Source organism: Sminthopsis crassicaudata, chromosome 3 (assembly GCF_048593235.1).
Source record: "Sminthopsis crassicaudata isolate SCR6 chromosome 3, ASM4859323v1, whole genome shotgun sequence".
Lineage (NCBI taxonomy): Eukaryota > Metazoa > Chordata > Mammalia > Dasyuromorphia > Dasyuridae > Sminthopsis > Sminthopsis crassicaudata.
Window position 1 is genome coordinate 17,444,346 of NC_133619.1, and position 18,147 is coordinate 17,462,492.

An 18,147-nucleotide genomic window follows, 5' to 3' on the forward strand; every position below is an offset into this window, starting at 1 on the left:
AAAGAAAAAGAAAAAAAAAAAAAAAAAAGGAAAAAGGGGATTTGATGAAATAGAGATCAATGAGAGGGGGCTTTTTGGCAATAAAGACAGCCAGAGTGAAGACTCAAAGTCAAGATATGATGCATCCTGTTCCTAGTTGTCATGCCTGGAATGTTTTCCTTTTTTTAACACTGGCTCTCTTGAAAAATGAAAGACAAAGAAAAATAAGATATGTCAATAGACTACAAAAGGGAGTAAAAAGTCACAATGTGAATGGTTGGATTTTTTTTTACTTAATAGTATTTCATTTTGAAATAATTTTTAATGTTATTTAGTATTTTTATATCCAATCTGACAAGGGTTTATTAAGCCTCTGCTATAATCAGCTGTTTAAGCACTAGGAATACAAAAACAAAGTAAAAATCATCCCAGCCTTCAAAGACCTTAAATTTACTGGAGGCAAACCAGCTTGGAAAAAGAATAATAAAAATTAGGTAATTTAAGGGGAAAGGAGGCACTCACAATGCAGGGAGTCAAAAAGCCTTTCCTTAGGAAATTGGTGCATGAATCTTGAAAGAAGTCAGGGATTCCTCTGGAAGAGGTGTGCATCAGGAGAAAGTACTTTCCAGACATGGTGGGGAAGACATGAGGGTGGGAGAGAGATTGTCAGCTTCAGAGAAGAGCAAGTCTAGTAAATGATACAATTAGTCTTTCCTCCAAAACAAACTTGCCACAACAAAAACTTTGCTATTTTGAGGGAAGCCTTTATCTTCACAGTGTGACAGATGTAATAATTAAGTAACTCAGGGCATTCTTTTGAAATCACAGTGTTAGAGAACGTTAGTGAAAAGAGAACATCCTCCACTCCAACTTCACAGTTTTACAGATAAGGAAACTGAGGTCTAAGAGAGATTTAGTGATTTACCCAAGCTGCCTTTACTTATTTTTTTACTATTTATTTTTTGTTTGCTTTCTTTGTCTCTGTGTGTGTAGTTAGTTGTGTCCACACCAGTGATTTCATCATCATTCAGAGTTCCCCACAGTCAGCAACTCTTCCCTATAGCAGACATTCTCAGTTAACTACCCTTGGCTGGTTAGTTGTTGTCCTTCCAAGAGGACCAAAATGATATTACTATGTTAGAATTACAGTCTGACTGTGGCTGATCAGACCAGTCTGACCTCATAACGCTCTGCCATAAGTTGGACACAAATAATCCCTATGAACATTTGGGGTGCGTTATCTCCATTTGCACATCTCATCCCCATTCTTCTAAGCTATTTTAATTCTGTTTTGATCATAGAGCTCAGCACCTTATTTGATGAGGGCACAGCAGGCTGGGCAGTCTTGTACCAGTCATGCAATTTCTTCTGTCATATAATCAATTCCAAAGTTCTTAAGAGAGACCGTGAGAATGTCCTTATATCACTTTTTTTCTGACTATTTTATGTGAGCTAATAGTAAACTAAATAGTCTTTTGGATAAGTATCCACTTGGCATTCAGACAACATAGCCAGCCCATCAAAGTTGCATTCTCTGCAGTTTAGTTTAAGAAACAGCTTCAGTGTCTGGTACCTTTTCCCGCCAGGTGAACTTCAGAATCTAAGATAATTCCAATAGAAGCAATTTTGTTTGCTGGCGTGGCACTGGTACACTGACCAGGTTACAGAGGCAAATAGCAATAATGGCTCTATAGACCTTCAGTTTGACAGGCAGTCTAAGACTTCTCCTCTCCCACGCTTTCCTTCGGAGCCTCCCAAACACTGAGCTAGCTCTGGCAATATATGTGCACAATATCAATGTGTACATCTCCAGAAAATAAACTGCCAAGGCAAGTGGATTTATCCCCAGAATTCAAAACTTCTCCATTTGTTGTAACTGATGGTTCCACATATGGATGGAATGATGGAGCACCTGTGTTTTCTTGGTTTTAATTGTTAGGTCCAAATTAGCACAAGCAGCAGAGAATCAGTCCATGCTTTGTCACATCTCAGAGGCTGCGCTGAGCGCACAGTCATCTGCAAGCAAAAACTCCCTCATTGATGCTCCCTCCACTTCACTCTTGACTTGTGGCCTTTTCAGGTTAAAGAATTTACCATCGGGGCAGTAGCTGATACCATGTTCATCTTCATTGAAGGTACTTGACAATATGGCTGCAAACATCATGGGAATAGACATATAGCCTTGTTTCACTCCATTGGTGACTAGGAAAGCATGAGAGCATCGTCCATTATCCAGAATCCGGGCAAGCGTGCTGTCATGGAACTGATGTGCAATAGGGATGAACTTCTCTGGGCGACCAAATTTTGACATAATTTTCCATAAGCCCTCATGACTTAGAATGCCATAGTCTGATCTACAAACATTGTGCACAGACTTTTATTCTGCTCTTGACATTCCTCCTGAAGTTGGTCAGAAACACCACATCAACCATTCCTCAACCCTTTCTGAAACCACAGTCGTTCTCTGGTAGATGGTCGTCTTCCAGTAAAGGATGGACTCTGAAGGAAGACTCTGACAAGAAGCTTGACAGCAATGTCAAAGAGAGAGGTCCTTCTGTGGTGGTCATAGGACAATCTACTTCCTTTATTTTATAGACATGACAGTGGAGACATTCTTGAATTCCTGTGAGATAACTTTCTCTTGCCATATAACTTGAAAATTTCAGTCAGCTTGTATATGAGTAATGGACTCATCCCCTTATAAATCTCAGCTGGAATAAAATCCTTACCAAATACTTTGCCACAGGAGAGGCATCTATTGGCAATCAAAACCTCTTCTTCAATTGAAAATTTGACTAGAAAGAGATTGACTTCAATCTAGGTAAATGGTCAGTGACTTCAGCATTTGAGAACACTCTGGAAGTATTCGGCCTATCTCTCCAGGATCATGTCCTTATAACTAATCAATGTGACTCCATCAGCACTGAGTAGTTGAGATGAACCATATTTTTGAGATGCACCATATTTCTTTATCTAGTCTTTAGGGCATCATAAAAGTGCTTTGGATTGTCGTTATCAGCATAAAAGTTAATTTCATCTGCCTTATTACTGAGGCAAGAATCTTGCATTTCTCTAACCTTTGCTTGTACTTTTGATGGAGTTAAACACTGTTAGACATGGATGAATTATGCTACTTGTAAACCCTGCGGAATTCTTGTTTTTCATTTAGCAACTTCTGAATTTCCCCATCATTTTCACCAAACTAGTTTTAATGTTTGCAAATTTTCTTAATCAGATAAACAAACGCAGTGCATTTGGTACGTCCCAAATCTGTGAAAGCTGCCCACTCATTTTCTGCTCCATTTTTGCCAGCTATGAGTTGGTCCAACTTTCCCTCCAAGTTAGCAATGAACTCTTCCGCCTCAGAAAAGCACTCTAATTTGTTGATATTAAGTCTTGTAGTAGTCATTTTGCTTTGTTGATTGAAAGTATTTAACTTGGAGAGGATAAGTCTATGATCACTCCAGCACTTTGCACCGCATTTTACCTTTACTCTCACATTCTATTTTCTTTATAATCACAGTCTGTTAAACGCCAGTGTTTGCTGCAAGGGCGCATCCATGAAGTTGTATTGTATTTAGGTAAATAGAAGACAGTATTGGTGATGAGAAGGTCATGAGATGCACAAGTTTTCATTAGTAAGCGACCAACTGGTTTCCAACACCCTTCCTCCCAAAGATGCTCTGCCAGGCCTTTATTCTTGGATTCAAGTCACTCCGAATTATAATCTTGGCCTCTTTTGGCACATTGAAGATAAGGCTCTCCAGGTCTCAATAACTTTTTTTTAAAATCAGAGTTTGTCATGGTGGGAACAGTGACATGGCATTTTCCTGCAAGTAGCAATCACATTATCACAAGCCTATCATTCGCTCCTTTGGGTAGGCTTACAAATGTATTGACTAGATTAGTTTTGATTGCAAAACCAACTTCACAGCATTCCCTTTCACTGCAGCCACTTGAGAAAAAAAAACCATGTATTCAGCTCAGACTTCATTTGCCAGCTTTGTTTCACTCAGGACTGCTATTTGGATGTGATACCTGCTGAGTTCTCTTGCAACAAGAGCTGTTCATCTTTTGGGTCTACTGGATTTTGTGCTGTCTCTAAATGTGTGAATGTTCTATGTGTTGATGATGAATGGAATAATTTTTTCAGGAGTTTTTGTAGTGTGTGTGTGTGTGTGTGTGTGTGTGTGTGTGTGTGTGTGTGTCCATGTCCTTCCACCACAGGATGAGATCCCCACCTGCTACCGTAATCGGATGGGGGTTAAGTAAGCAGACAATTTTAAATAAGCAGATAATTTAGACAATTTTCCTTTCCTCATTTCAAGATGTGAGCAGTGCAATCCTTAGAAGGTTCCTCAGACACACAGGGGGTGACCAAATCCCAGTGAGAAGATGATCCTATGGCCTAGGTGACCTGTGTTAGGGCTGTGATTACAGCTCCCAGTATGTCTGCACCTGCTGCTTCATTACTTACCTCTGGCCATAGGACTTTGAGAGAGGTAAAAAAATGGTAAAATGATATGGGTATGTCTTTCGATTTGTGCATAAATTGGATTTAAGTGAGGCAGAGTTTCCTGAATTATTAGTCTCATTCTCCCAGAGTTATCACAGTCCAGTGGCAGGACAGAGTCAAGAAGACTGGCAATGACTCAAGATGAAGTGGATGCGTCTTCATTGGCTAATCAAGCTAATGGAACAAATTGTTCTCATCCCCCCCCAAGACACCCTCCTGACTCCCCATAGGGTTTGAGACCCCTTGCTTTTCTCAACCAAGTTTAGCCCATCCACTGAAACGGTGTACCAAAGTACGGCCAATGCGCACGCTACAGCTTCTTGGAGCCATAGGGGAGCGTTAGGTGGACCAGGTGAACAGCAAAGGTGGAGCGCAGCCTGAAAAGGGCTTGGCAGCCCTCATCTAGAGGTCGTCCTCTTCCTGTGGTCCTGAGACACTGACTGACCCAGGGTCACACAGTCACTGTGTCAGAAGCATCCATTAAACTGGCTTTTCCTTATTCTAGATGGTCTCTCAGTCCTCTGCCAAAGCTGCCTCAATTATAAACCTGATTGTATATAATTGGCAAAGGCAGAAAGACCCAGGGTTCTTAATTCTTTTGTGTGTCCTGCCCCCCCCCCATCACCACCGTGGTCTCTCTGTAAAGCCTGTGGACCCTTCTCACAATCCTGTTTTTAAATGCATAAAATAAATTACACAGGACTTCAAAGAAACCAATTTTATTGAAATAAAGCTATTGCTTTCCCCATCCTACTTCATAGACCTGAAACCTGTCCATGGACCCGGGGTTGAGAACCTCTTCTACAATGCTTTGATCATTTAAGCTCAAAGGTTGATTTGACTTCAAATATGGGCAGCATGCCCTGGTGAGCAGAGACCAAGCTCAGAGTGAGTGCTCCCGTCTGCTTCCCAACACCCGCCAGCCACACACAAGGAGCATTCTCTAAATCTCTCCTGGAACCAAGGGCTGGTGATCTGTATCAGTGAATCGAGTTTCTGCCCTGGGAGCTCCCCACACCGCTAAAAATCATAGGTTCCGATCCAAGAATTACTGAATAGAGAATTCGTGTGAAATGGTGTATACAGTGAAGTTTATTACAGAAAAGTGTCCTGGAAAACAAGACAATTTTGAGGAAAACATCCCTTTTAGACAATATGTTATACAAATAACGTTGCGAGATTACCTACATCTGCAGCCAGAGGACCTGGGTTCAAATCCTGCCTCTGTCACATATTATCTGTGGGATCTTGGCCAGGTCACCTTACCTTTGTGAGCCTCAGTTTCCACATTTCTGTACCGGGGACAGACTCAAAATCCCCCAAGCGCCTTTCACTCTACAGATGTCACCTGGTTTATCCTGATTTATCCACTAGGGGGCACCTTTCTACAAGATGAAGGTCAATTGTTTTCCTTAAGTCTCCCTACCACGGAAAAAGTTTCATTTTCTATAGACTATTTTTATAATCTGTTTATTTAGTGCTATACCAATCAGACTCCCAAGAAACTATTTTAATGACCTAGAAAAAATAACAGAATTTATATGGAAGAACAAAAGGTCGAGAATTTCAAGGGAAGTAATGAAAAAAAAAGTTAAATGAAGGTGGTCTAGCTGTACCTGATCTAGAACTATATTATAAAGCAGCAGTCACCAAAACCATTTGGCATTGGCTAAGAAATAGACTAGTTGATCAGTGGCATAGGTTAGGTTCACAGGGCAAGATAGTGAACAAAAATAGCAATCTAGTAATTGACAAACCCAAAGATCCCAACTTTTGGGATAAGAATTCATTATTTGACAAAAACTGCTGGGAAAACTGGAAATTAGTATGGCAGAAACTAGGCATGGACCCACATTTAACACCACATACTAAGATAAGATCAAAATGGGTCCAAGATTTAGGCATAAAGAACGAGATCATAAAGTAGAAGAACATAGGATAGTTTATCTCTCGGACTTGTGGAGGAGGAAGGAATTTGTGACTAAAGGAGAACTAGAGACCATTATTGATCACAAACACTATTAATCCTTTTTTTCTGCTAAAAATAATAATAATAATAATAGTCTGCTAGAGCTTTATAGCATATGTCTTTGTGTTACTCCACATATTTATACTTGTATATTCATACACACATACCCTAGATATATTCGTGTGTGTATGTATGTACCCATGCTACCCAGAAGGAATAAGAAGGGAGTGGACCCGGATGATGGTCATTCCGTGGGCTGTCCATTACAATCACATTAAACATTTATTTTCATTCAGAACCTTCCTCGTTGCCCTGAGCGTGTTTAAAGTACTTTTAGTGTCCTCTGTTCCCTGGCTTGGGATTAGGGTTTTGTGTTCAAAGCCTCGGCCTAACAAACAATCCAGTGAAAGGGACCGTTCCTTAGAAGTTGACACAAATTTGGAACGGAAACATGCAAACTTTGTCCAAATTAGCCTTTGAATCCATGGCTATTTCCAGTTCTGTGGGAATTTCAATAAGCTTTGGGCAGAATATGGGGTGGTGGGGAGGGAAGGGGCGGGAGAGGCTCCGGCCCATGGCCAATCAGGGAGGATTTGGGCATGTGCTATTGAGACAAAGCTTCTCATTAATGGCAGGGGTGGGGGGAGGAGATGGGGAGGGCGGAGGGATAGTGATGGGCTTGGGGTACAATAGAGCTGTCCAATGTATTGAGTTTCAGCCTATGTCTGAGGAAACCTAGAATTCCCTAGAGAATTTGGAGCGGCTCCTGCCTCCTCCATCCTGTCTGGACTCTGTCCCCCTAACCCCAGAGATGAAGGCTGTATGATTAAAAAAAAAAAAAACACACACACACAGAAGACTTCAAAGAATTAAAAGTCACCAGATCCCAGCAAAAGACACCAGCCCCAGTTGGTACTAATGTAAACAACAGTCTTTTTTCCGTACTAAAATAAGCAAGGCAACTGAAGTTGGATCAAAGATTTCAAGCTGAAAGTGACTTTGGAGGCCATTTACTCCTACACCTCAGTAAACTGAGGCTCAGAGAACTTAAGTGATTTGTCTAAGGTTAGACTGGTAGTAATATAACATTCAGGACTTCAATCCGGGTCTTAAAAACTCCATTGATGTCCAGTAGTTTGTTTGATCCTCTCAAAGTAAAAATTCTTTTTAAAAAATAAATCTTAATCGCTGCAAAGATCAACTGGGATAACATTAGGAAAGTATTTTTAAAAACTTAAATTGTTGGGGCAGCTAGGTGGGGCAGTGGATAGGGAACTAGCCCTGAAGTCAGGAGGACCTGAGTTCAAATATGGCCTCAGATGCCTAGCACTTCCTAGCTGGGTGACCCTGGGCCAGTCACTTAACTCCAATTGCCTTGGGGGGAAAAAACTTAAATTGTTATCAATATTATTATTAACTAATAGAATTTAATTAATAATAATATATTAATTAATTTAATTAATACATGAAATAATTAAATAATATTATAATAATTAATTGTTTTAACATCATCCCCATTTCTACCTATATCCCTCCTCCCACAAACACACCGCTGGAGAGTTTTTTCTTATAACTAATCTCATCTCCATCTTAAAAGGAAGAAAATTTAGGCTGAGAGATTCAATGACTTTACCAAGATCACTTGATTAGGAAGGAACAGGACTGGAATCCAAATCATCTGATTCTAATGCCTGTGTTGTTCTGGGCTGCCATCAAACCTTACTGCCTCGCCATTCCATGATCAGGATATTGCAAGTGTAAGTAAGATCATTCAGGACCTAGAGAGTTCTGAGGGGAAAGGAAGCTTTAATGTGAACCCTATTATTATGCAGATGAGAAAATTGAAGGCCAGAAAGGTCAGGGTGGTTTGTCCAAGACCACACAGTTAGAAAATGGAGGAATCTGAATTTGAAATGTAAAGCTCAGCATGCATGCATGAATGACCCTGAGCATTTGGATCTAAGCTAGATGGAGCAGTCTAACAATAATAATAATAATAATAATAAAGCACTTCAAGGTTTGCACCATATTTTACAATTCTTATTTGATCTTCACAACGGCCCATTTAGGTAAGAGCTATTATTATTTCCATTTTACAGATGAGGAAACTGAAGAACCAATAGATTAAGTGACACTCCACTGCCACATAGCTAATAAAATTCCTGAAACAGAATTTGAATTCAGGTCTTCCTGACACTACGTCCAGCGTCCCATCCACGGTTCCACCTAGTTGTTCTGTCTTGTCAGCCTAAAGCAGACTTTACTCCCCAGCCTACAAAACATGCACACTTTACTCCCCAGCCTACAAAACATGCTTCCAACTATCTGAAAAGCTTTTGAACTCCTTGAGATGATATTAGAACTTAAATCAAAAGATAATAAAGTATGAAAGGAAATCTTAAAATTAGTGGTGGGATGGTAATTATAATTAATTATATATAATTATTAATTACGAATAGTATTGTTTCTTAATAATAATATTATTTATTATGAAACAATGAGGTGACAGTAGATAGAACCCTGGACTTGGAGTCAGGAAGATGAGTTCAGACGCAGCCTTAGATCTTTACTAGTTGGGTAACCCTAAGCAAATCATTTGACCTCTGTCTGCCTCATTTTCTTCATCTGTAAAATGGGGCTCACAATAACACTTACTCTCCATGATTGTCATAAAGATCAACTGAGATAACATTAGTAAAATATCTTTTAAAACCTTAATTTATTGTCAATATTATTATTACATTAATAGAATTGCCTCTTACATTTATGCATACTGAGCCTTATCAAAGCATTTTCACACTTCACTCCCTCCTCTCAAGCCATTTTTTCTTTGCCAACCATCTAGCTCCTAGAGGAACTACTACCCTTAGTTGTCTCCACCTGCCTACCCTGCTCATTTACATATATTCCTGATGGAGGATTGCCTACTCTCTACCATCTCTTTTTATCCACGGCATATACCATTTCCTCCCCAACCCTCCACCCCTACATCCTTTCCCCCTTTTTTTTATTTCCAGTTCTGAATGCTTTCCTTCCCTTCACTCCATCTACCACCAATAGAGACGACAAAAAATAGAATACCTAGCATTATAACATATCCAATTTCCTTCTCTTTGTCATCTACTCTCTTTTTACTTTGTTTTGGCTCAGACACCTACTGGTTGTTGACTATGAACAAGTTGTTTAATCTCTGGGAGCCTCAGTTTCCTCACCTGTAAAATGGGAATAATAATATATTTTTTAAAGTGCTTTGTCTTAAAGTGCTATGTAAAAGATAGTTGTGGTTGTGCTCTCTTGCTTCTATTAAAAGAGAAAAGGATCTGACAGGAGGCCTATAAATCACTGGGTGATTGATTGTGTTTTGAGGTGAACAAGTTCCGTTCTAAGTGAAGACTTTTTCTCAGCCCCTGCTTCCTTGGTGGGGGGGACCGATAGATAAATTTGAGATGCCAGTTTCCTGGGAGCTTAGTTTGTCCCAGATCTGAATTGTGGAACTAAGGACTTTGTCCCCATTAAGGGAATTTCTAGCCACAAATAAATGGAAAGATATGTATAGGCTACCTCCCCCCACTTTAGTTTCCTCATTTCCAAAGTGACTAGATTATCCCCAAGGTCCCTCTCAGCTCCAGGACTTGGTGAGTCTCTGAGAATGTGGGGGGTTGGGTGCATCTCACTTAAGATTCCAGTTCTCAAGGGAAGACTGGTTTGGTCCTTTCTAAAGTGAATGGATGGAGGGATATATATACATATATGTATACATACATACATACATACATATCCTGGCTGACTGGTCTGCCCAAGTTTGTGATTACTGGAAGCTCTTGGAATCTGGATTGTGGGAAAGTCTCCTCTAGGACCCAAAGATTGATCTGCCATCACTTAGATTCCATCTAGATCAAATGTTTATTTGTTTTTTAACCAGGATCCATAAACTTATATTTAAAATATATATTTTATTTTTTAAATATATTTTTAAAACTCTATTTTCATATTATAAATTCTTTGCAATCTTGTATATTTGATTTTGTGCTTAGGACCATTATTCAGAAAAGTGACCTTTGGCTTCATCCCACTAAGTACCCTGATATTTTGCTGTTCCCTTCTTTCCTTCTCCATGCCTTGTTTTTGCATCATCAATCCCTCTCAGTCTTCCCTTTCAACCAATAGATATATCCAGGACCTTTAAAAAGTACCTTTGCTTAATCCTTTTGCCCTGTAAACCCTGTATGTCTCTGACATTTGCATCCACTCCCTGCCATCCAGCTCTTCACACACACTCATTCCTTACTCCTTGGAAATCTGGCTTCCATCACCACCACCTCACTGAAATAGCTCCCACGGAGGTCACTGACTAATCCCTTGTCTCCAATCTCATGACCTCAATTTTTCCGTTCTCACCCTCCCACGTTTCAGATAGTCCAGAATTGAGGGGAGTGGACAGACATTGACCAGTTGTGGTCTGCATTGTCAGAATGTGGATTAGTGGACTGTTCCTTGGGCTGGCAATAATGCTGTTGTTCACCACCATCCTATTGCTCTCTTTATTTCCATAATTCTGATTCTGTGGTTCTCCCACCCCTCTGATCACCCTACCGTCTCTTTTACTATCTTGCCATCCACTTTCCTCACCAAGGTTACAGGTCCCCTCCAAGTTTCTCTCCATTCTGCATGCTGACCTTTGGGGATCCTGCCTGTTCCTCCATTTCAGTGGTAAACACCATGCAGTCTACTTCAAAATCTACTTCTATCCCTCTCTTCTCTCAGAGCTTCAGCATTACTTTTCTAACTGCCCTACTGGATGCTTTCACTTGAATTGAATTTAATTCAATAAGCATTTCCAATGAATTTTATTTCTCTTTTGACCCTTTCTGGAGTTTCTCATTATTGTTCTGTGGTTCTCTTAGAAGTCCATCAAAAGCATAAGCTTGCAAGATTGCTTGTGTTTACCACTGAGGAGGGGTAAAGTAGGGTGTGGGGAGGTTGGTGAGGAAGGAAAAGTGACTTAAATGGCCATACCCTTTGATCCAGAGATATCCCACTATTTAGCATACACCACAAGGAGGTCAAAGACCAAAAGAAAAGCTTCACATAAACCAACATATTCATGGCAACACTTTTTATGGCAACAGAGACCTGGAAACAAAATATTTGCCTCTTGATTGGGAAATGGGTAAACAAGTGGTATTGCATAAAGATAATAAAGATAATATATTACTCTATTGTAAGAAATGATATACTTGAAGAATTCAGAAAAACACAGGAAGACTTATATGATCTGATGAAAAATCAATGAACAGAACCAAGAAAAGAATATACACAATAACGACAACAATGAAAGTGAAAACAACAACAAAGAAAAAAAAACCTGAATGCTTCGGTAATTTTAATGAAACCTGATACTAAAATAAAATCGAAAAAAATCCAGCCTCCTCTCTTCTTTGCCAAATTGGGAAATTAAATTGTCAGTCTTAGTTTTGGTGAAGGTTTGTTTGCCAGAATTGGGGTTTTTCCCACTTTTTTCTTTGTTATAAAGGTTGGCTGATTTGGGTAGATAAGGTAGGAGGAATATATTTGGAGGTGAAAATTTTGAAAAGGCAACATATCAATAAGATTTTTTTAAAGAATTAGGCAAGTCATTTCATTATCTTCTTCATCTGTGAAATAAGAGATTTGAACCAATCTCCTTGGTCTCTCCCAGCTTTAAAATCCTTTCCTTCCCCTGTTGCCTCAAAAGGAAGATAGCTGTTAAAAAAAAAAAAAATACTTGTTGAAGTTTGCTTCCCAACAGCCAAAGTCAAATTTCGTTGATATATTTCACTTAGTTAAAAATATCATCTAGTGTTACTTTGGGAAGTATTTCTGGCTTAAATAATCCTCTAACATCTGGTTTCCCTTCCAAAGTTTTCTGCATTCGCAAACCACAGGGCAAGTTATTGCACAAAGTCCTTTTCGATGAATGACTATAAAAGGAAGGAAGTTTGAGTTCTTCTGTTTTTAATCTTGTTTACACCTTGAAGTGTTTTTTGACAAGATTTGGGCTACAATTTTCAGAAATCTGTTCTCTCCCAAGCAGTTTCTGAGTCACCTCCACTATTCATAGAATAGCAAGTGTGAACAGTGGGGGAACATCGAGGCTCATGGCAGTGACTCATGATAAATGTCTTTAAGAACTTATGTAATGTATACAAGTACCCTCCTCCTTTAGTTGGGGTGGGGGTGGGGGTAGGGAGCCTCTTGGAGAAGCTCCCAGCCCTCTTTCCTCTTCTCTGAGGGATGGGGTCTAAAGAGGTAGGAATGCTATATACATTCAGACAGGACTTTTCTTTTGAAAAGGGAAATGACTGGGACATTTCCTATAGAGCTGGACAAGCATCTAGCCCTGGCCCCTTGTTAAAGAGCATGTACAACCTTCAAAACAAGGGGCAAGGAACCATTTAGGAGTGACTGCCCACTGCATGTCTATCTCTATGGGAAATGCTACTTCCCTTCTCCCCCCTTTTTTTTTCGAGAGGCAATTGGGGTTAAGTGACTTGCCCAGGGTCACACAGCTAGGAAGTGTTAAGTGTCTTAAGACCAGATTTGAACTCAGGTCCTCCTGACTTCAGGCCTGGTGCTCTATCCATTGGGCCACCCAACTGCTCCTTCCCTTCCCATTTTGTTAAAAAGAAGGGTGTGGTAGAGGGGACTGCTTATGGGACTGTGATAATAATGTTTAAAAAAAAAGTCAGTAAAATAATCATTTTTGCATATTTGAAACCATTTATATAATATAAAGCATGTGTATGGATCACACACAGGACCACAAATTCAGAAACATCTATCATCTTGGAGGCCCTCCTATTACTGATGAGAAAAGTAAGATCTAGGGAGATGGTGACTTGATCAGAATTATCATATGTGTCTAAGGTAGGATTTGAATCCAGAACCTCCTGACTACAGATCTAGTGCTCTAAGCTGCTGTGGATTTAAACTATGGTCACCTGAGTGAACACCTGGTAGATTTTGAAAGGGAAGAGACTTCACCGGCAGAGCAGCAGCTCTGGTAGGTCCCACCAACCCTAAGTCAGTGAGTATACACGGGTCTAGGGCTGGACCCTGTTTGTGCCTTGTTGTCTTAGGACCGGTCTCATTAGGATCGGCCACAAGGGTGGCCACCGACCGATGGCCTTTCCCAGGTATAGCAGCTCACGAAGGCCGCCTTCTGGCATGTGGAGGGGTCAGAGCCTGAATCAGCAATGGGAGTATCTATGTTAAATATGGATTGCTGGCCCAATGACTCCTGTCCAAATCCCACCTCTGAACTTCTTGCCCTTCATCAGTTTGCTCCCTGTAGAATGACAGCTCGAGGCTACATGTCTTTTGGGGTCCCTTCCAACTCTGACCACCCTGAGTCAATTCTTGTAGCCTTTAAGAAGGGACTGCTTACTTTCTTTGAACTGCTGCTCTTAAGCACACATAGAATGTCTTAATCTAAAATCCAGATATTAAGGGGTTCAAACAGAAGAAAGACAACATGTTGTAGTTACATCAAGAGTAAGTTGGCCTCTGACCCCAACTAGCTAAATGGCAAGGTCACTTCCCCTTTCCCAGTGTCCAGTCTAGGCAGATCCCCAAGACTTAAAATTACCGAGAAGGTGCCATTCATCATTCTTTACCCAGGATTCTCTGTGTTAATGAAATGGCAGTTCTAGTCCCCATCAAAGCAGAGAGGGACCACAGACTGCCATTTATCATCTAGTCTGTTATGGTTGTTAATATGAGAAAGATGGGATTGATCACACGTCCCTTTTTTCTCTAACATTTTTACTCCCTTTGAGTTTATTGAAAGAAGATACTTAGGAACGAATGAATGAACATGTTTTAAGTACTAGTGATATAGTTTTAAAAATCCATGTTCTCAAGGATTTCACATCCTAATGGCAGAGATAACCTAAACATGAATGCGTACATGTCTATATACACATATACGCATGTGTTTATACATATGCATGTATTCTATAAACATATTATGTATATACACAGGTGTAGATACAAATATATGCATTTAGAATATGTATTCTAGGTCTGTATTGTGTATATATGTGTGTCACATGTGTATAGATATACATACAAGAAGGGGGGGAGGGAGAGGAGACAGAGAGGCGGTTTTCCCACTAAATCTGATGGGAAGGTCACAGAGGTCCTTAGGGTTTAGAGATAGCTCAGTTGATAATGCATCTTCATTATTGTCACTTCTGCTGATGAGACTCTATCAGCTGAGCCATCTGACAGTTCTGTGGACTTTGGTAATGAGGACTTTCTTTCCCTGGCTTCTAGTAGCTCTCAGAGAGCCCGCCTTCTGCTTCTCTTTGTATCTCAAGCATTTAGCACAGCACCTGGCACATAGTAGGCACTTTATAGATGCTGGTTGGTTATTTGACTGAAAGCAGGGAGTCCAGCACATTTCCACAAAGATTGCTTCCCAGGATTAGGGGCTGCTGCCCAGAAGCAGGGGGGAAAGAAGGGGTTCCCTTGCACTTAGGTACCTATTGAATAGGTCGATAGTTGGTATTGGTGGAGGCAAGTATGGCAAATCCATTCTCCAGTCAAATCTTGAATACCTGATTTTATCTATGTGTCCTCTGCAAATAACTTAAGGTTCTAATTTATTTTGGGCCTGCATCTGTGATTTTATCCCTCTGGAATTCCCTGTGAGCTAATTCTCTCTAGCTCTATACTGTATAGTTTGGAAGGGATTATGGGACTTGCCCAGCGTCACACAGTCAGTATGTATCAGTGAGGAATCTTGAAGAAGCCTGGCCTTCCTGGGGCCTCTGAGGCCAGCATCAGTCTGCTGCACCATGACCGCCGTTACATTGTGCTCTGACCACAGTGAGAACCTAGTAAATGTCTGTGGAATTAAATCAAAATCTGTTTTTCTTTTTTCCACCTGCTATTCATTCTTTTTTCTTTTTTCTTTTTTTAATTATTTTTTATTCTTTTTTCCCCCACTTTGAAGCCTTTTGGTACCTCTGTGTCACCACTTCCACCTGAGTCTCAATATTTTGGGCTGCGAATTTCTGTTTTCTTTCAGGGAAATATGGAAAATTGTTTGAAAATTAAAACCACATTAACAAAAATTACTAGCATTAGTTCATACCAATCTGTCAGATTGTTCTTGATATGGAAACTTGTCAAACACGCTGATTTGATTGGAAAGACAAAGGAGGGCTTTGTCTCCCCCAGCACCTAACTAAAGAAGGTATGGATTTTTCCAGTCCTTTGATTTCTCTTGATAGTAAGAAAGGTCACTGGGAATGGACGTTTTTGATCGCTAAGATGAGTTATGGACAATATCCTTTTTGAAGAAAGGTGGGGATTGGGGAAGTCTTTTACACAATCAGTCCACAATTACTGTGGGTCAACACTGTCAACAAAAGAATTATATTCGGTGCTGTGAGAAAACAGAAGAACTTTCTATTTAATTTATTTTCATTTTTCAAGAAAAAATCTCCTTTCTCAGTCTCAGAAGATCTTGGATCTATTAAATAAAATGTTTTAGAAATTGACTCTTTGTAGAGGTGGAGTGTGTATTTCCACAAATGTTTTGTGGAAATATGAAAAACCTGTATTGTCTTTCATGGCCGACTGGATCATGGTATTATTTCATGCTTTGCAGAGGGGCTGAGAGGCCAGTGGGGCAGGGCAGGGCAGAGGAGGGACTTCCTCCCTTTCCTAATTACTCTTGTTAACTAGAGGCCAAGCTCTCTTGTTTCTAACTGTGGAAAGATGGCAAACGCCCTGGGGGAAAGCCCAGGTCTCTCCGCCTTAGTTACTGCCTCCCGTGTATGGAAGCTTTAGAATCCTTTAGGTAGAATTATTCTCTCATTCAAGGACCAGAAAAACATGGTTCCTCAAGTGGAGTTTTCCACTTTCCAAATGAGCAAACGTCGCTCTAAAAACTCGAGTCCCCCAAAGCTTGAGTTCCACGAATTTGCATGTGGAAAAAATGAACGAACGCCAGTTATTTTCATCCAATGCAATAATGACCACTGTCATTTGGATAAGGAAAGCCCAGTAGCTATTTACTGTGGTAAAATTAAAAAAAAAATTTTTTTAAAGCCCAAATGCAAGCGGGAATTTAATAAAGTGCAAAATAGTATTTTCGGAGTGCAGACATATCATGGCTCTTGGCTTTCAGAGAGCTTCTCGCAGTTTTTCAAACACCACCACCCATAATACTTATCTCTGCTGGACCAAATCCAGAATGGTTCCCCCCACCCCCATCTGCTAAAACTTGAAAAAATAAAATGATTTTTGAGGCTTTTTTTTTTTTTTTTTTGCGGATGACATTTGGTGGCTGAGTGTTTTGTTCCTCCGGGATGACACGGGAGGTCAGCGTGGTCAGCGGCAGCAGGGAGGGGCCTCTGGCTCTCTTTTTTGCTCCGCTCTGGGTTTTCTTCCTTTTAATGAGGGCTAGCGCATTTGCACATTAGTTGGCTGCCTTCATAAAGCAGCCGAAGGTCACAGCAGCTCGGGCCCTGATCCTTTTCTTTGTGCCTATAATATAATTGGCTGATTGTGCCAGTGATGAGTGAGCCCCCTCCCCCAGCCCTGCCTGGCTCCTGCTATTAAAGCCTGCTCGCTGGTTTCCCGGGGAGAGCGCCTCGCCTCGCCTCGGCTCTCGCTCCTCCCGGCTCGGTTCGAGCTCCGAGACCATTGCGGCAGCGCGAGCGAGCGAGGGGCAGAAGCAGCATCCATCTTAACCTGCGGGGAAGCTCCCTCCATCCGCCGCCCCCGGCTCCGTGGATGCTCAGCGCTCCCCGAGCCCGCCGTCCGTCTTGCTGCTCGCCCTCTATGATGCTCTGAGATGGTACATCAGGAAAACTGCTCGTATCAGGTGAGGGGGATGGAGGGGGCGGGGAGGCCCGGCTGCCTTCTCCCAGAGCAGCAGGTTGCCCCCTTTTCGCCGTTTTCCCAGGGATCTGCAGCCCTGCGCTTCCTCCTTCCCAGCATAACCACCTCTGAATTGTAATTAGGTTTTCGGGGAGTAATGTAGCAGAAAATACTGCTGCTTTGGCCTTTCAAGTGTTGGGGAAACCCATAGAGGTAATCGCTTTCTGCACATTCTGGGTGCCTGGGGGAGGAGAGAACGCCAGGGGAGGGGGCTTTAAATGTAATTGAATTTCAGGGAAGGGGAGACGCAGGGGGAAACAGCCCCACTCCGCTCAGTGTTATATAACGCCAAAACGTATGGCCTCCCTTCTCGGGTTCAGTGTGGGAACGGGGCCACCCCTCACGTTTTTAGTCCAATCTCGGCTAATTACAGGGAGAGGGGCCGATAATTGAAACTAGGCGTTTACCAAACGTCCCCTGCCTCGCATTCTGCAGCCTTGCACTTGTCTCAAGTTGCATCTGGGTGTTTGGGGGGGCTCGTTTGCTTCCTGAAACGAGGAGGCTGCCCGGAAAGGGGAATAAACGTAGCAGGAAAATCTCAGGCTTCGGAACTCGACGCAAACTAGCCCTTTTCTTCCCTCAGTACATTCGCGGCCGGTGCCCATGTTAGTTTGATGTTTGGAGTTATGAAACGAGTTGGGATTCAGTGGGTTTGGGAGAGCTCGCTCCGCAGTCGTTAGCCATTCCTTTTGGATTGCCTGGATTCCTTCGGGTGCTAGCCCGAACAGGGCAGTGGTTACAGATCCCG

At 41.4% G+C, this 18,147-nt stretch overlaps 1 protein-coding gene across 6 annotated transcripts in view; it reads left to right on the forward strand.

Annotated features, from left to right (window-relative positions):
• Positions 1–18,147, forward strand: part of SCHIP1 (schwannomin interacting protein 1) — a 768,598-nt gene that overhangs the window by 674,041 nt on the left and 76,410 nt on the right. The window contains exon 1 of one of the 6 annotated variants that reach the window (XM_074298090.1): positions 16,943–17,343. The exons of the other annotated variants lie outside the window; for them this stretch is intronic. Coding sequence (XP_074154191.1) covers positions 17,314–17,343 — 30 coding nt within the window. The 5' untranslated portion in view covers positions 16,943–17,313. Of the gene's footprint in view, positions 1–16,942; positions 17,344–18,147 lie in introns of those variants that run through there. 6 annotated transcript variants of the gene reach the window in all.